At 39.0% G+C, this 19,697-nt stretch overlaps 1 protein-coding gene across 2 annotated transcripts; it reads right to left on the bottom strand.

Annotated features, from left to right (window-relative positions):
• Positions 1 to 295: 295 nt before the first annotated feature.
• Positions 296 to 18,239, bottom strand: nphp1 (nephronophthisis 1). 2 transcript variants are annotated; one of them, XR_014801924.1, is made up of 22 exons: positions 17,987 to 18,239; positions 17,600 to 17,661; positions 17,183 to 17,243; positions 16,792 to 16,925; positions 16,347 to 16,554; positions 15,703 to 15,804; positions 15,327 to 15,478; positions 15,080 to 15,125; positions 14,855 to 14,942; positions 13,929 to 14,023; positions 13,718 to 13,846; positions 11,942 to 12,016; positions 11,689 to 11,799; positions 11,532 to 11,614; positions 11,264 to 11,340; positions 11,046 to 11,145; positions 10,753 to 10,865; positions 10,599 to 10,672; positions 10,305 to 10,349; positions 9,368 to 9,674; positions 5,816 to 5,875; positions 296 to 1,396 (listed from the first exon to the last, which is right to left on the bottom strand). XR_014801924.1 is itself a non-coding variant. In XM_084948204.1 (20 exons), the coding sequence occupies exons 1-20, from the start codon at positions 18,050 to 18,052 to the stop codon at positions 9,396 to 9,398; spliced, it is 2,100 nt and encodes a 699-aa protein (XP_084804330.1). In that variant the 5' UTR covers positions 18,053 to 18,239; the 3' UTR covers positions 8,196 to 9,395. The 2 variants fall into 2 exon arrangements, 1 of the variants encoding a protein (XP_084804330.1); XM_084948204.1 differs by lacking the exons at positions 296 to 1,396; positions 5,816 to 5,875 and having other exon boundaries at positions 8,196 to 9,674.
• Positions 18,240 to 19,697: the final 1,458 nt, after the last annotated feature.

The raw sequence follows: 19,697 nt of genomic DNA, 5'->3' as shown, positions 1-19,697 counted from the left end.
AACTTGCTAATGGAGATTTGCCACATTAGTGCAGTTATGGTGTTAATGCCATTTTAACTACAGGGTGGGCCATTTATATGGATACGCCGTAATAACATGGGAATGGTTGGTGATATTAAAGTCCTGTTTGTGGCACATTAGTATATGTCAGGGGGCAAACTCCTCAAGATGGGTGGTGACCATGGTGGCCATTTAGAAGTCGGCCATCTTGGATACAACTTTTGTTTTTTCAATAGGAAGAGGGCCATGTGACACATCAAACTTATTGGTAATGTCACAAGAAAAACAATGGTGTGCTTGGTTTCAACGTAACTTTATTCTTTCATGAGTTATTTACAAGTTTCTGACCACTTATAAAATGTGTTCAATGTGCTGCCCATTGTGTTGGATTGTCAATGCAACCCTCTTCTCCCACTCTTCACACACTGATAGCAACACCGCAGGAGAAATGCCAGCACAGGCATCCAGTATCCGTAGTTTCAGGTGCTGCACATCTCGTATCTTCACACCATAGACAATTGCCTTCAGATAACCCCAAAGATAAAAGTCTAAGGTGGTCAGATCGGGAGACCTTGGGGGCCATTCAACTGGCCAGGAAACTGTTCATCTAGGAATGCTCGGACCTGGCACCCATAATGTGGTGGTGCACCATCTTGCTGGAAAAACTCAGGGAACGTGCCAGCTTCAGTGCATAAAGAGGGAAACACATCATCATGTAGCAATTTCAAATATCCAGTGGCCTTGAGGTTTCCATTGATGAAGAATGGACCCACTATCGTTGTACCCCATATACCACACCAAACCATCACTTTTGTTGTTCCAACAGTCTTGGAGGGATCCACCCAATGTGGGTTAGTGTCAGACCAATAGCGGTGGTTTTGTTTTTTAACTTCACCATTCACATAAAAGTTTGCCTCATCACTGAACAAAATCTTCTGCGTGAACTGAGGGTCCTGTTCCAATTTTTGTTTTGCCCATACTGCAAATTCTGTGCGCCGATCTGGGTCATCCTCGTTGAGATGCTGCAGTAGCTGGAGTTTGTAAGGGTGCCATTTGTGAGTAGCTGATATCCGCCGAAGGGATGTTTGACTAATGCCACTCTCCAGTGATATGCGGCGAGTGCTACGCTGTGGACTCTTGCTGAATGAAGCTAGGACAGCCACTGATGTTTCTTCATTAGTGACAGTTTTCTTGCGTCCACATTTTGGCAAATCCAACACTGAACCAGTTTCACGAAACTTAGCAAGCAGTTTGCTAACTGTGGCATGGGAGATGGGTGGTCTCGTAGGGTGTCTTGCATTGAAATCTGCTGCAATGACCCGGTTACTGCATTCACCAGATATCAACACAATTTCGATCCGCTCCTCACGTGTTAACCTCTTCGACATGTCAATGGCTGTGAACAAAGAGAAACTTGTAAATAACTCATGAAAGAATAAAGTTACGTTGAAACCAAGCACACCATTGTTTTTCTTGTGACATTACCAATAAGTTTGATGTGTCACATGGCCCTCTTCCTATTGAAAAAACTAAAGTTGTATCCAAGATGGCCGACTTCTAAATGGCCACCATGGTCACCACCCATCTTGAGGAGTTTGCCCCCTGACATATACTAATGTGCCACAAACAGGACTTTAATATCACCAACCATTCCCATGTTATTACGGTGTATCCATATAAACGGCCCACCCTGTAGATTAATGCTGACAGCACTAGTTTAAAATAGAAATAAATGTTTTCATAACTTGGCTCTAAAATGAACCAATACTGCTTCTCAAAACAAGGAGACCTTTCTGAGTACAGCTAGTGGTTCTGTCATGATCCAGGGCCATGTTGGCCCAGCATTCTTAGTTTTCGTATGTTTTGTATTTTGTTCTTTATTTATGCCTTGGTTCCTAGGTGGTTCTGTTAAGATGTTCCCTATTTGTTTTCCCCATGTGACTTTACCCCCTGTGTGCCCATCTGTGTATCGGTGAGTCCTCGTCTCCCCTCCTTGTGTTTTATTCCATGTTTCCCAAGCCCATTATGTCTGTGCCCTCCCCGTGCTCTCTCTCTCTCCTCCTGTCTGCACCTCTGTGTACTTCCTGTTTTACTTTGACAGTCTCCCGTCAGTGTTGTGTTTACTCCTGCCGTGTCTCGTTATGATTATCAGTGTCACCTGTGTCCCCCGTGTGCCCCTACTTCCCTCGTTAACCCTCTGTGTATTTATGTCCACGTCTCCCTCAGTTCAGTGTCGCGTTCTCCGTCATTCAGGGCCGCGTGTTTCTCCGTATAATACGTTATAGTTTCCAGTTTAGTTTGTATGCTTTTTCTTTCCAGCAATAAAGCTGTGTTTTGAGTTCATTCATGCCTCCATGAGCTTGCGTTTGGGTCCAATTCCTGCCTGCCACACAGCCCAATCATGACAGGTTCAGGGTCTTGCTGAGCACAGATGATCTTGTATTATTTAATAGATCTTTGTTTTAATTGGAAACTGACAGCCTACAAATTTTCACAAAAACAATAATGTGCCTAATATGCTTTGGAACTTTGTAAGATGAATTTCTGAGTTAAAGATTAGAAATTACTGGAAAAAAAAACGTGGGTACAATTTCTAATTTCATGTAATCTTAACAGCATACATTTCTCTCACCTCAATAACACATTTTACTTGACTATACTTTGATTTACTACTTTCAAAACTAGTTGTATAACAATGAATTAGAAAAAAAAAGCTTTGAAATTAATGTCTGTTTTCCTGTTTAGTATATTCTGTGATTCCTGTTTAACATGCAATTTCAATATTGGACTGTGAGTCACTCTGAAAGAGTAGCTTTCAAACCTTCCTCATGCACGTTCCCTCTTTCAGTGACAAATACTTGTTTTGTTCTGCTGATGCTGACACACCCTCTGTCAACCCATTTGTCTGTTAAAGCTAATACTTATAAGGACATGCTCCTGTTTAACAACAAAACATGCGGTCAGGTACACTATCAAGTGAAACTGAAGCAAGGATTTTGTTTGCCATGGTAATGTGATCACCATGGCAAACATTTCTTCATTTATAGAAAATATATTTTATTTCGTTTTATTTGCACAAATAATCCTGCTGAGGGTTAAATAATAACAATAATATTAAATAATATATTAAGTATATGACTAGTATTAAAGTATACGTATTAGTATTATTCACAGAAATGCACCATTATTTAAAGTTTTCTAAATAAATCACTCAAGCCTGAAAGACACTTCACTCAAGGATAAACTAGTGTTGTGTTTACACATAACAATAAACCAAATTTTTAAATTGGCACTTTGCTACTAGCTGCCCATCATAAAAACATATCATTGGTTCCCATTTCTTTCTTGAATTAGAAAAAACTAGAATATAAATATGCTGTTTGACAAGCATAAAATTGTATTTTGACACCAAGGTGATTCCCAAAACACTATTAGCTCAAAAACCTAGCCTCTCATGGCACAGTGTGTCACATGTCCTCAAAAAAACTGAGGAAACTGAGCAAGTGGAGGACAAAAGAAGAAGTGGCAACATGAGAAGCTTGAGAAAAACCAAGGACAACACTACCATATTCAGAACAATAGGTAGGATTTTACATCCCAACCAAGGCCATGCATTCAGTAAGGGCCCCCCATGCTAGGTCCCCCCATGCTACCCAGGCCTACCTCAAAATATGATTACGAGACACATAACTGAAGCCATGCTGCCCTTTGCCCATAAGCTGAGGAACCAGGGCACACTGATGAGAAGTGGGCTACTGGAATAAGCTATAAGTGGACAAGGCATGAGAATAGGGAATTGTTGAAGTGCTACTACGCATCTAACCCCAGCAAAAGGTGATACGTGAAAGAGATATGGAACCTATGGATTCTTTGACACCCAACATCTACACTAACATTGAAACGACTAGTACCTCAGTGTTCGAACATTCGGAATAAGCAAGTGCTGTCACAACTAGAGATTCTCCAGGTACAACACAAATGTTACGGCAGGGCAGAGGTATAATCATCCTCACACTCTGAGATTGGGTACCAAGCCCTAAAGAACATCTGGCGGTCCCTTTTAACAGCAAGAAACCTCCTGCAGAATCAGGCTCAGGGAGGGGCGGCTATCTGCTGCGACTGGTTTAAGGTGAGGGGAGAGGGACAGTAACACAAAGAATGAAAAATGTGAGTGAACTAGAAACAGTCAGTGCATCATGGCTGTAACAGCCCAAACTTATTGTAGTGTAACCAATGCAGGATTCAGATTATCCTATATGCTACTCAAAAAGGACTGGTATATGAAGAGAAGGATTTTAAATTTGATCCTGGATTTAACAGTAAGCTAATGAATAGAAGCAAACATAAAATATGCTCTCTCTTTCTAGTCCCTGTCAGTACTTTTGCTGCAGCATTTTGTATCTACTGAAGGCTTTTCAGGGAGTTTTTAGGACAGTCTGAAAATAATGAATTACAGTAGTCCAGCCTAAAAGTAATTAATGCATGAACTAGCTTTCAACATCACTCTGAGACAGGATATTTCTAAATTTGGAGATATTGCACAAATGCAAGAAAGCAGTCCTACATATCTGTTCAATACATGAGCAGGTCTTGGCAGAAACACCAGAGGGGCAAAACACCAGCTGCTGGTATATATCCAACCGTCATCGGGGTAAAAGCACATGAAAGAACTTAAAACTGCAATCCTTTTCATCTTTGTGCAAATTCATTTAGTCTTCATCTGATTAGTTTGATTTTAACTTGCACAAATAATGCATTTTAGATGTGACTTTGTGGCAAACACAATCTTAGAATAACTGTTGATGTTGTAGCTATCATATTGCAATATAAAACCCCCTCAGTTATTACCACCAGACAAACACACAAGACAGAATAAGCAGACATGAGACAGACACACCTTGCACTAGATCCTCTATTCTGGATCTAGTTACAGGATACACGCGCACACACACTCACATACACACATAGACAATGACAGAAAATGCATTATATGTTGTGTCCTAAGCCTGGACAACAAACCCATTGCACGTCCAGGGACTCAGGACTCCCCCAATGCTGTGAACTGTAACCTCGAGGTAACCTCGAGCTGCACCTATACATAGTAAACTTAGCCTGTTTTTTAATTTACATGTTTGCTCTACTAAGCTTCATAGGATTTATTCTATAGCTGTCAAATGACCTATACCCTCAAACATCATGGAATGCATTACAAACATATTTTAATCAAAACTGGATGTTAAGATCTAATAACTAGATGTTAAGATCTAATAACTAGATATGTAGCAAACACTGTGTTCCTGAAAATGCCTGAAGCATTTTAATATCTTTTAGCTCTTTTAGTTGGCTTACTTTCCGTTTGGTTAATGGTCCAAACATCTAAAACTTTTCAGCTGTGTCAAGTTCTTACAAAATGTCCACTGAATGCTACTTGAAACAAAATTAGAAAGAAAGAAAGAAAGGAAACAAATTAAAACTACAGTAAAGATGCAAAACACAAAGGCACACACATATATACATTGTAACCCATTCACCTAGCAATTTTGTGCACAAGCTCTAATTTCAAACAAAAAGCTGTTTAAGCCATTAAAAGATAGTTAGTCTCCATTTAAATTAAGGGAAAACTCTTTGAAAACATGAGATAGACACCAAATAATTATTCCAGCACATCATAAGGTAACACAAAGTTTCCGTTTCCCAAACTGAATCTGTGATCATGATAATTCTAGATCCTCCACTATGAATCTATTTTTTTCTTTTAATAACACTGATAGGACATTAAATCTGTGTGTGCATATTCTAGCATTTAACTACTTACTGTGTGAAATCCCCACCACTACCACCTCTTCTACTTCTTCCTCCTTAGACAATAGTCCACCTGGGGCACAAAGAGAACTGGGTGAGAACGTCTCAGTTTTTCCATGTGATAACAATCAGGTCTACAGTTTTACAGTTTTTTCAGTCTGCAGTCCAGTATCATTTATATCTACACAATGATGGTCCGTGTTGAGTGATCTGCAGTGGAGTTAATACATTATCCTCACCTCTATAGTTAGCAAAATGAGCTCAATATGGCACAGATAAGATTTTTCTTTCCTGTTGACCACAATTTGAAAAAAGGAGCATCTGACAATACACCACTGCTTTCAAATAAAGTCACATTTTACTCTCTTTTTAAACAAATTCTTAATACCATGAGATTTGATAATGATGATTTGCAGCCATTCAGAGCCAGCCTCTACTAATCGGTGTATTTAGTCTATTGGTGTCTCTGACACTGCTCCCCCAGCCGAGTATCCTACACTTGCCACAATTGAGTGATGGATAATCTTAATCACTGCGCTGCAGACTTGAAAAGATCCAAAAGAACCCTTTTCGTATAAAGCCTCTGTGTTGGTTTTCTAGTTTAGCCAGTTGTCCGTGTGGACATCCCAATACTTTTACTCCTCCGCCACATCAAAATCCTGTCCCAGCACAGATACAGGTCATTTAGCCATCTTCTTCCATCTGAAGTTAATCATCATCTCTTTGGTTTTACTCCCATTCAGAAGCATATGATTTATCCCAGACCGTTAGTCCCCTGTATTCCTCCTCCTGCTCATCACTTATATATCCAATCACTGAACAATCATCAAAGTATTTCTGTAGGTAGCATGAATCAGAAGTATGAGGTTACAAGGTGATAAGGAATGGAGATGGCACAGACCCCCCTCTACTGCCCACATACTGCCTTATATACCTGTCTGTGAGGTAGTCAGTAATCCATGAGATGGGGTACACGTTTACTGACATTGCCTGTAGTTTCTCTCTCAGTAGCAGCATTTACCAATGTCTAGAATTTCTGTTATTATGAAACCATCATATAACAAGAAGAAACATTTGAGCAAACCCAGAAGCTAGATCATTTTTGGCTCACACCCCTGTCAAGCAATTTTCATATATGGAAAAAAGTAGTATATAGCAGCTAGTGACAATTAATTAACACATACAAAGTGTCCACAATAGTTCAATATTGTTTCTCCCCCTGGTACTGTCCTCTTTTCTCTTTGAAGCTAGTGGAATTCTACACAGGTGACCTCATCACACAGTGAGCACTGGAACGATACTGTACAAACTGGGAATAGAAGCTGGCAAGGCACAGTGGGCGAGTTTAGCAGTGGTTAGTACTTTGCTGTTGTGTTGTCTGTACATATTTAAGAAAATCACTTTCCCAAGTGCAATATAATATTTTAATAGATAATTTCTTGACTAATCTCAAATAACATTGTCTCACCAACCCCGGAAATTTACTCAAACGCATGTTAGATGATCAGACCCATGCTGACTAACTGTATGATATGAGGTTTCGGAAACACCATTAAATGCCACTCTGGATTCTGTTTTCTTTACAGTGTAGCCTCACTACCTCTCTATAGGTACATAGTAAAAGTATTTTCTGTTTAATCTGTAAGACTTAAATTTTATTAATTATTATTTTATTTTATTATTTTACCGTCGAGATACCATGGGAAAAACACATCTTGCTCATTGCTACTGTCAATCAAGGGATAATCTAAAACCTGTAAATATAATTCAGGACCAAACACTTCTCTGTTCTGGGCTTCACAAAGAGTTTCTTTTGCCTTTGTTTGACACAGACCTGGGATATCTTACTACTATTACCCTGATGGTAATCCAGTTTTGTTTTGTTTTTTCCAAAGCTTATCAATGCTCCGGTCATCAGGGACAGCATACAGCAACCGCAGCAACTGCACTGGAATGTGGAAATACAGGATGTGGAATATGAGTCGCCTGCAAACAGTGCACCAACAAAAGGCTTGGTATGTTTATACACATTCAGAAACACCACTTTAGGTATTGGGCTGGGGACTTGGAGTATCACTTTGGGGGGATAAAGGCTTTATAGTCAGTGTTCAGTTAAACAAGACTGAAGTTCAAACAGAAGGTTAAATGTGTGTTAGTTTCAAGGTTAAGATCATGTTAGACGATGAGGGGATGTAATAGGAATTACTAACATGCTGATAAGTGTTTGCACTCTTTGTCATTTTGGAAATATTCTTACTGGCTTTGTTGCTTTTCTTGAGTAGCATGACCTGGCTGATATATTCATGTCTTTAGAGTACAATTAAATTACTGTAGTCAGTTGTCAAATACACATGGGGAAATAAAATATACCCTTAAGCATCTCTACTCACCAATTAACAGGTTACATCTTATTCCTTTCTTTTTTATTCAGAATGTGTTGGGGGATATATGTGAAGAGTTTAAAGCAACATTTACTAACATCTTCATATTACAAAACCAACAGTGTAAATAATATGTATTTTTTTAAAGGTCTTATCTCATAAATTAAATTACAGAAGCCTTAAATGCCTTTCAAACAACTTTTTCAGATTTTATTCCCAAAGAAATATGTTTAGTGTGACAGTATATAATTTAACATAAAAAAGTATGTTGAATTGCTGTAATAAATGTTGCTTTGGATGTGAAGCCGTAACCGACAGCACCCAAACTGACCCAACCTCCTAGTGCTCCTTAGCTTTTATACCAGGCTATAAAAAGAACACAGCGGGCCAATTATTAACTCCTGTAACCCTACACTACACACCCTCCCAAACAAGCACATACACACAATGATGTTGAAATAATGGGTGGGGCTCAGTACCCAGTGAGATGACAGGGCTGAAAAAGCACCTTTGTGGATGTAAATAAGAGATACGAACACAACTTTTATCATAAAATTTAAATTAAAACATGCCAATAATGTTACCAATACTGGCATTAGTGGCACTCATTGTCCCTTTTTTAATCCTGTAACACATTTTTTATCTTTAAGAGGAAGGAGATTGATTCTGTGATTAAATACAAAATAAATAAAATATTTTATTTCACAGCTACACAGACTACGATCAGTGCCTTTGGTAAACATAAGGTTCGCAAAGACGTGTATGCTCAGTAGTTTAGCAGAAGCAGAAAGGAAGTAAAGCATGTTGGACATGTGAGTTTTGTCTTGTTTTCAACAAATTCGGTGAAAAACCAATGAAGAATTTCCCTATCTTGTCACATGTTTTATCTTAAGTGTATCTAAAATATGATATATTATATATCATCTGTGCCATGGACCAAAACTAAAACTATAATAACTACATGAAAGACTAACTAGGTTATAGTATGTGATATGTTGTAATGAAAAACAGCTACTAAAGAGGAAGCCCGGTCTTTCATTCAAATTTCAACCACTGCTGGTTTTGGTCTTCTTCATTAAAATTTACTAAAAATAATAAACATATAGAATATTGCGAGTTTTAACCTTTAATTATTTTCAAAATATATGTGAAAATTAGGATAATTAACTTCAACCAAATAGCACCTTCAGCCAGAGGGAGATGACGTTATTGTCACCACGCCACACGGAGAAGGTCAAAAGTCAACTCGGTAACATCAAAAGCGAGATGCATGTGAGCGCCATCAACAAAGACCTCAGGAACTCCTGATTGGCCAGTGTTGTTGCGTTGGTTTTTCAGCGTTTCCAGCATTGCGTAGATGACTCTTGCGCGTTGTTCCTCAGAGAGTGGGTCCGCCCAACGATAACAGGGCAGCGATGGAGAGTGGAGCAGGAAATACACAGATGACATGTAGACTTTAACAAACTCCAGTTTTAGATAGGAGAGGTCCCTCTGTAAACACACAGGGAGAAAGCTTTAGTTCATATTCACGTCTCAGTGTAAGCCACCCAATCTATTATACTGGCAGCATCCTCTACAGGTCTGAGCTGGTATTATGCATCCAAAGATGCGCTTCCACCATTTCACAGAACCAAAACATCCTATTTCCTCTTTGTTCCCAAAAAGAAAACAGATCCCCAACATATCACTTTGTAATGGGATCTGTGTCCCAAAACCCTGTTTCCAAAAGAGTTGTAATAATGCATAAAATGTAAATAAATCCAGAATGTCTGGCCTGCAAATCATACAATCCCTTATATTTGATTAAACATGACAAAAAGACATATTAAAAACCTGGAAGGAAAAAACAATTAAAATTTTTACGTTTCAAAATAGTTGGTACAGGCCTGATTAATATATTTACAGGTTTGCATATGCTTCCATCCAGACACAGGGGACGCTAGACCACCGAGACAACTACACTTAAACTCAGCAGTTTTTCAGTCGTTTTATAATGACTGCCATTATACTATTTAAGCAAATATGTAGTTCAAATAATTTGCATTCCATTTTTTATATTTGCACCGGGCCAAAATGTGTTTGGACACAGAGTTGTATAACTACACACCTACACGCACGCACCTTTTGTGCTCTGTTCATGTTAGTCTCAGCATCCAGCCAGGCACTCTGGAAGAAACACAGTTATTTGAATATTCAGTTGTCCTTACCATCAAACAAATGTGATGGGTCATACCACTTAACAAGCTTTAAACTCTCTCTAAATATAATCACACATTATTTTTACTATGAGAATATTAAAAAATAATCTCACAGAAATCATCTTCAACAAGCAGAATTTCAGCTGTGTTAATAAAGCAACAAAACAAAGGAGCAGTTGTTGAATCTTATTTGAATGGCAAATGTGACTTTTCTCACCCTGAGAGCATCTAACAGGTCTGGCTGGTCCAACAACACAGGAAAGGTTGAAAGTATAGGACTGCATATTAGATCTGAAAGAGAGATAATGGTATTAAACCCAGAGCTGTGAATGTGATCGGTTTGGATAAGAACCACTGACAGTGCGAGCTACCTGCATTCTGCATTGTGGGCCTGTCCATCAGCAGTGCGTCTGCGAGCAGATGCCTGTGCAGAACCAGCAGATGGATGCAGTTTAGGCAGTGGAGGAGAGTATCTGGAAGGACACTGAAGAGAAAAAATGTACTTATCACAAACATATACATGCACGCACATACGTGCACACAGGGATATATCTGAGATGAGTCAGGAATGAGTCCAAATAAACAGAGGAAGGCTTTATGGATAAGATATTCTACTGCAGGTGTTCAAGCACAGTGGCAGTCTTTTTTTCACTGATCTTCTAACCTGAGCTGTGTTTGCGTCCGGCTGTTGGCTGATTTCAGCTTAACAACAAGTTTGGGCTGCCGCCTGGCTTGGAGCATCTGCTGGAAAACACCACTTGGAGCTGAAAGGAGAGGAGATACACTGATTAATATAACATAAAAACTATTATTTTATTTCTATTGTTTTTTCCTTATATTATTTTAAGATCAAAATGTACTGAGTCTGCCATTTCTCCTTACATCCTCTAGTGGGTGACGCCTCCACTGCTACATCCTTCTCATATGGAGTGCCACCATTCACAGGCAGTTCATAGGTCCTGTACACAGTAGATAATTCGATTTTTTTTCAAGGGCGCACTTAATAATGTCAGTGGTTTTGCGCTAGGTGTCATTTTACTTCGTTAATCTTTTCACTAATGTAGGTGTCTAAAGAAAAGGTATTCTGATATATTTTCGCAGCTTTTTCTGCATATGTCCGGATGACTGTAAAAAAAACATTAATATGTACCTGTTCGGCACAGGATTTCCTGCATCATCGGTCAATTTGAGGAAAGCCCAACCACAGCTTAGGTCTCCTCTCTCCCCAGTAGACTAAAACAGAGACACTTTTTCTTTTCTTTCCTTATATACATTTTTGTAATTCGCAAAATTGTATGCACCCTTACGTTTCGTATAAAAGTGACTCCTAATTCAAAGAGGATCCCGAGGTTAGGAGACGCAGAGTTGCAGCGCAGAAAACAGTCTCCATCCAAGAGGGTGGGCAAGATACCGGTCACCTTGAACAGACACACACACGAACACATGCTAAATTTCACATTTCTCACAATTTCTTTTTTTTTTCTTTTGCAGAGCCTCAGTACAAAGAGTCTGCAATTCAGTTTGTGTTGTAAGGTTACAAACATAGCAACCTCCACATACCCTTGGAGAGAAGCTCCAGGTCTTTGGGCTCTTGGCGTTGTAGGCTGCCCTTATTATGTGGATGTTACTCAAAACCTGAAACACAGTGAAACTCATGTTGAAAAAAGCAAGAGAGCGAGGGAATTAGATACAAAGAGTTAAATCTGAAAAAAAAAAAAAAAACCCTGCATAAAAATCTTCCTGTTTTATGGCAGAAACGTGTTCTTTGTTGTCTGAGTTGAGCTGAAATGTGACTGTTTCATAAGCTTACACACTTAAAGAGACCAATACATGATTCCTGCCACTAAAGTAATCAAGGATATGAATTACTACATCCACACTAGCCTGGTTAAATTTGAAAAAGGCATTTTCGTCTGAAAACGCTCCGCGGTCACACTATCGTTTTCAGTTGTTTTCACAGAGTTGTTGATCCACGGCCGAAAACGATTACGTTCCAGTCCTGCGCATGCATGAAACGCAAGACGATTCGACCTGCCTCATTTCTGTCTGCTGCTTATTTACTTTCCGGCTCTTTGAAATGTTGCGACAAAATGTTGAGGAAAAGCACCAAGTTTTTTAAATGGACTAACAATGAGGTGGAGTTGTTGCTGCGAGTAACACAAAAGTACAAAGTTGCAAAGCAAGTGAGAATTAAAGAATCTGAAGAAAAGCTATCTGGAGCATGTGCAAACTGATATTAATCTTTAATAGGGCTGTCAAAATTGAGAACAAACAAAACAACTGCTGTATAATGCCCTCCGCTATCATAGTTTAATTGGTCACATGACCGCATCACATGACAAAATGTACCATCAACTTTGAAAAGGTTCCGGGTTCGCTGTTCACACTGCTATGCAAAAACAGCGTTTTCGAATGTATCCGCTTTGAAAAGCGTTTTCAGAACGCTGCGTTTTCCTTGACCGAAAACGCTGTCTCAGTGTGGACGGAAGGCCAAAACGGAGAGAAAATGATGCGTTTTCAAATGAAAACATATTAGTGTCGACATGGCCTTTGTGTAACACAACAACAGAGGTTGTTTTCACACCTCAGTTTCCCTAAACAGATGCTGCTGTAGTAAATGAAAGAAATTTGTCATCATGACCTCTTTGGGATTGAATTGTATGACACAAAATTACAGAAAACACTCCGCTACCTCATTGTTCAGAATATCCGGTAATTACAAACAGAAAGTTTTTTCTAATTCACAGAAAATGTGGACCCACTGAAAAAAATTTAAATCTAGAATCTTTGTAGGGCTTATCCCGGCCCCTAGCCGTAATGTTTGACACCTCTGTTTTACCTAATACACCAAAAGTATTAATAAAATTAATTATACTCTGAAGACATTTGGAGAAATTAAAGAACTGCAGTAAAAAATTACAGTACAAAAGAACGTAATAATGATCGCTCCAACCAAGGAAGAATGGAAGCAAATGTTTCCCTGATTCTGTTTGTAATAACGACAGTGGTATAAGCTTTCTGCACAAGCAAATATGCTAAGCCATAAATTCTAGATGTGCAGATAAGGTTGAAATAGCTCTTTTTGCAGACGACTGTACACCACTTTATACAGCACATTTTAGTCTATTTAGAGTGATGCAAAAAAGAAAAAACTTCATATAATGAAGCGTTCAGGATCTTTCTCAGTTCTCTAAATGTTTGTGACTTAGTACCTTTCTTGGTGTGTTGCATAAATTTATGTTGTAAATATCTCATAATGGTTTTAAATGATTTATTTTTCATTTTTTGTCATGGACTAGTGTCTAAAATAAAAGTATACAGAGAAAACCATGATACCTGAGTTCCGTCAAAGGCGCAGAGGCGGACGTGCCGGCTGAGGACTTGAACACCAACCCCAGGAGTAGGAATCATCCTGCAGCTCCACAAACTGAAACAAACACTCGTGCTGACCTGCCGAGGACGAACCTACACCACAGGAGAATCACACAGTAGGCAGGTTTATGACTATAGTTGCTGGTAAGTGTCAGAAACACAGGGACAAGCTCACCTTGCCAGTGTCTGGGTCCAAGAAGAGGTCTTTAAAGGAGAGCTGTGATTGGCTGAGCTGAGGCTGAATGTAATGACTTCCTCTGTATGTTACACCTAATAAAGGACACAAAGGGTTACAGCTTTGCCCTGAAAGTCATGTAGCATTGGCTTGTTAGATAAATATTACTATTTACAGTGACAGCTGTTTCTATCAATACGGTAACAATAGGGTAAAAATTGTGCATCTAACTCACCATTCAATCTACTGCACCAAAATGATGACTACAGTAATAAAAATAACATCCAGTATAACTCACCCAGTATAAACTCTTAATTGTTGAAGCCTGTGCAGTTATGAACTTGAATAATTTTAAATGTCTTTTAAACCAGCTCCTTTATCTCACAGTGTAAGCTGTTCAAGCTGTTTTAAGTTTTGGGTGTCATCTTAGTTTAAAGCCAAATTTCCATTAAGATGCAACAATTTGTATAATTGTTGATTTTTCCAAATATAAATGTGACACATCCTGTGATTCCTGCTTCACTAATGCAAGGATTTGTTACTACCTTGGAATACATTACTTAGAATTGGGGAAATGTAATCCACATATTTTGCTGCTTTATAGAAAAATTATACATTGACAAAGTAATTGGCAGAAGTAAGTGTAACTGGCAATAAAAACACTGTTTTCTCCTAGCCTTATAACAGCCACTTAACCTGTAGGATGATGTCAGGCAGCACTAAGGGAGGCAGGTCTGTTCACCACCAGTGGACCAGCAAGCTCTAGGATTTACTGAATTCTGCCAGTGCTTCCAAAACTGCACAGATCCCCCATTGTGGGCAGAGTTTACTTCATATTAATTTGTGAGTTTATCCAGTCTCCCTCTTTCTCTCTCTCTCTCTCTCTCTCTCTCTCACACACACACACACACGTGCTGCATAATGACCTTCCTCCACCAGTAATTTATTGAGAGTTGATGGTCTGAATCCTGAAGGTATAGCACCCATGGCGGAGAGCACATCTGTTGCATCAATCTGTCACAGACACACGATAAAACCATAAAACATATTTAACACAGCGCTAAAGATTGTGAATGCAGTATTTGCTGTTGGGAAAATTAATAGCAGTTTCAGTTCTTGTAGTTATAACTGTAGAGTATAGAAAGCCGCACCTCACTCAGAGCCTTTTTGACTGTAGACCAGTTAGAATGTGAAGCACTGTCAACAAAAACAAAAGAAACCAAGAATAATTATGTTATTCATTCACACCAGTAAGCAATATTTTTATGTTGCCATTAATCTGGGTAAATGTAGTTTTCAAAATTATCTTCCTTTTAAACAAAGTCTCTCAAGTGCAGGGAAACACAGATCCTGGAAGCTTAATGCCATTAAATAAAAATAAAATAAAAAACTTTCAACCTCCATTTATCTGGATCATCAGTTAATTCTTCACTATCTTGATTTTCCTCCTCTTCCGACTCCTCCTTGTCATCATCGTCTTCTTTTGAATCATCATCATCATCATCATCATCATCATCATCATCATCTTCCTCATCAACACTAGAGCCAATCTAACACATTATGGTTACATTTAAAATACAATCAGAAATCATATCCTGTTAAGGTCTTGATCTTTTTTGTCAGTCTATACTAATATTAAAAACACAATGAATAAAGAAAACTGCTGCAGGCTGCATTTTAATGTTCTCAGTAATGTTTTATAATTCATTCAGCTAAACACTTGTCTAAATGAAAATTCATAATGTTGGACTTGCTATCGTTGCAGATTTTGTACCTTCAGGAAGGTTTTTGGAACCACTCCTCTGCTGCCTTTAGTGTTCTGAGCCAGCCACCATCCATCTGCTGCCTTCCTGATAATCCTCACCACCTCCCCCTTCTGAAACAACAGGCCACAGAACACCATGTAAGTTCACATAACTCACACATTTATAACAAACAGATGAGATCAAACGTAGTTCATCACAGACGTGTCTAAAATTCAGATGTGAGGATAAACCTATCTTCCTAATCGGTTAAGTACTTGATTAAAAATTAACCGGCAATGGAATAAGATTCATTAACACAAAGGGATATCAAATTGGATAAGTGGAAAAAGATGGATGGATGGATGGATGGACATAACGATTAATAAAGCTTATAAATTACACTACAGTGCACTAGACTATATGCCAGTGTCTACCAGACACATCATAGAAATGTTTAAAATTAAAAAGGTATATAGTTTTCAGAAATATGTAAATTACATTTGTTACTTAATTCAGGCCTGCAAGACTTGAAGAAGAAGATTTGGATGGCTAGAGCGCCCTCTTCTGTTGAAACTAAATATTATACAATATCGCTTTTAACATGCAAGGGGAAAGAATCCAAGCTCTAAACGTCCTAAATATATTGCTGACATCAAGGCTGTTTGTATTTTACCCGAACAGACAGATCTCCTTCCTGCTCTCCTTTGAAATCACTGAGGACCATGTAGATGCGAGCATCTGACTGAGATGGCGGTTTCAAATCTCGCCTCTCATCACCGCCAATGTTGTTATCATTTTCTACATGCTCTTCTTCATTGTCGTTACTGTCTTCGTCATCGTCTTCTTCAGCACTATTTTCACTATCTTCCTTTGAAACATTACTGTGGACCAGGGAATAATTCAGTGAAAAAAGGTATTCTTGGGTCAGATTTGTCAATCAATTGTCATTGAATCTGTCAGATAAACTGATGCTTTGCAATGAAGCATGCAGGTTAAATTGTTGTGGGGAAGTCAAGCCCCCTGCAGCAAGGACTATAAAGTACATACACAGATCAACAACAAAAAAAACTCTACCGTCCCAGTTTTCCTTCTTTGCAATTAGCACACATTTCACTAACCCTGCTTCAGTGCTAGGTCCTGGTGGCGACAGCTCCAGAGAGAGAGTTTTTAGACGCTCCACGATGTTTTGCACTCGTCGCTCCTCTTCCTGTTTCCTCTGATCATAATTCCCCACTGGAGCCAGCTCATCACCCTGAAAGATCAAGCATTAGCTTATGATGGCTAATTAGCTACACTGCTGTCAACCATGCAACATTTTCCACAAAGATAAGTTAATATATCGATTTGCTGCTGTAAGTAATGACAACTGCCTTAATAAAAACAACTAATATTAGTCAAGCAATATCACTGATTGCTTCCAATTGTTGGCATCGAAAGATTATATTAAATCTGTGTACAATAATAGTATTTGAAAAGGTTGAAAAGTTTCTTAAAGATTAGAAAACTAACCTTGCTCAGTTTCTTCAGTGTCCTTAGTGTCTCCTCTGCTGACATTTGCAGTTTTTGGCATCTGTTTGCAAGTAGATATCAAATTTTCAAGCATTCCATAAAGTAGGTGATCAGGGCATGTGGTAGAGAGGGTCATCATGCTGAAATATCCTTGGGCAGACTGATAGCGAACTCACTGATGTACCCATTGCAGTCTGAGTACGTGTGTAATTGTTATAAAATGCTTATAGATACAATCCTGTATGGATTTGTGCGTGACTGGGTGAGTGACACTTTTAGCAGAAAACCCTTTGAGTGCTCAACTGAGTAGAAAGGCGCTATATAACTACACACAAGGATTTCAATGTTGAAACAGGTGAGGGTGCTCATCTTAAGAGTAAGGAAGGGCACTGCTGGTGCTCTACCACAGTTGGTTACCTTCGAAAGGCCTCTTCAGTGGATCCAGCCTGGCTCTGGACATCCTTCTCCAGACTGTCAACCTGTGAAAGTGTTTAAATCAATGTACAGTTCAGCGTTTATATTGATGATTATGTCGGTTTTTATTCTGGTTTACATTGCTAACTCACAGCAGTGCATCATAATGAATTGTTACGAACAGATGCTAATCAATATTTATGCTAGCGCATGCCACGTCGGTAAAGGGCTTATAAGACAAAAGTGTTTAGAGAAACAGTCGAGTTCAAGCCTCGGGATCACATCATTTCGAAAAAGCTCTGGTGGTACATGTGCAACAACTGTATAACGTTCAGTCCGAACAGTTTGGTGCAGTCGCACCTAAGTTTAAAGCGTCGTTCTTGAACTGACCTGTTTTTTTATTTCATCCACTTCTCTCTGGGCTAGCTGCAAAGGTCCTCTTCTTTTTAGTGGCATTTATACACTTTTTAGGGTCACACGGTACGTGTGTTAGCTGATCTCCTAGCTTGCTAACTGACGCTGGGCTTCCAACAGTTGCTAAGCAACTGACTTCTTCTTCTTCTGTATAGGGTTTATTGGCGGTTGGCAAACAGCAAAATGGTGCATTACCGCCACCAACTGGTGTGGAGTGTGGACCGAAAAAGCAACTGACTTCTTCTTCGATTTTTTTTTTTAATTGTCAATGTAATTTCCGTGCTCATTGTGGGTTTGTTTTAGTCAGCATATTTCGCTTATGTAATATATTTTTATATATTCGTAAATGAATTAACGCGATATTAATACAAAGACTATGTTTTCTGTTTTTTTTTCGCAATTATTGGCAGTTTACAAGCTTACATCAAGCTACCGCCGCCTACTGGTCTGGATATTTTCTCACGATTCCTTGAAAAATTACTGACGTTACTGCGACTTCATAATGTTGGAGTTGTTTGTGTTTAATGCGCATTTAATTCAGATTCAGTGCCATAAAGCCAAATTTTGGATCAAAAGGCAAAACTACCATTATTGATTGTAATCATATATGAATCCAAATACCCTCCAAATTATGATGTAATGCATTTCCATTTCCTCTAATACTAGTTTTTAAATTCTAGATGTTTGATGCTTTTACAGGTTTTATGTCCAAAAAAGATAACATAAAATATTACTGATATTTTTACTTCTCTTCCAAATCGAGCGTGAATCTCCCCCCCCCCCAATAATCCTCAGCTTTTGACTGATCGAACCCATCCAGCACCACATCTACAACTTGGTCAATACGCCCTGTAAAATTATATCACTCTTTCAAAGGACACTTGCAATGCACAGTTGTGTACAGTGTTGCCAACTCCTCAGTAAGGAAAATCGCTATTGGCTGTCCTAAAAGTCGCTAGAAGTCGCTAAATGACGTCATCGCCTAATTTGCATAATTGGTCATGCTAATATAATTGTAACCTATGTTGTTGGAGAGAGAAATAACATCATGGAAGAGACATAAAGTGAGTAAAGAACGTTCTAAATGCATTTAGAATTTATTTATAACTACAAATTAAATTTATTTTAGCAATTACTGTTTTTTTTAATGTCACAATTCCAACCCTGCTCCTTTATCCGGGCTTGGACCGGCAAAAGTGACCCGAAATAGGCACTGTGGTGGAGTTACTGTGTGTGTGTGTGTATAGGTAGTTTTAAACCTCGTGATCCACAAAACAGCATAACAGTAAAAGAACTGACTGCGTTACAGTCAGTGCGAGAGCAGCGGCTTCGCTCATGCGCGATTCATTTGCAGTTCGGACGCACAGGTGTGAACATCTTCTGCCCTGATAGCAGCTGGGGAGGACTATTCTCCGCCCGTGAGCGCTTTGGAATGGGCGAGGTACCCACGGCAGCACCCGCTGCTTGTTGAGAGTAAAAGCGATACCCGCTTTCACGTCAAAAAGTCGTCATAAATAAGTCTCCAATAACACCGGAAAAAGTCGCCAGATTTGTCGCTAGTAGCTTTTTAGAAAAAAAGTCGCTAAGGGGGTCTGAAAACTCGCTAAATATAGCGACAAAGTCGCTAAGTTGGCAACACTGGTTGTGTAAGTGCTTTCAGAAAGACCTACAGGGGGCGTACGTTACG

Source organism: Perissodus microlepis, chromosome 13 (genome assembly GCF_051167445.1).
Source record: "Perissodus microlepis isolate ML-2025 ecotype Zambia chromosome 13, ASM5116744v1, whole genome shotgun sequence".
NCBI classification, from domain to species: domain Eukaryota; kingdom Metazoa; phylum Chordata; class Actinopteri; order Cichliformes; family Cichlidae; genus Perissodus; species Perissodus microlepis.
Note: the sequence above shows the minus strand (reverse complement) of the source record. Positions and strands in the feature narration are given on the sequence as shown.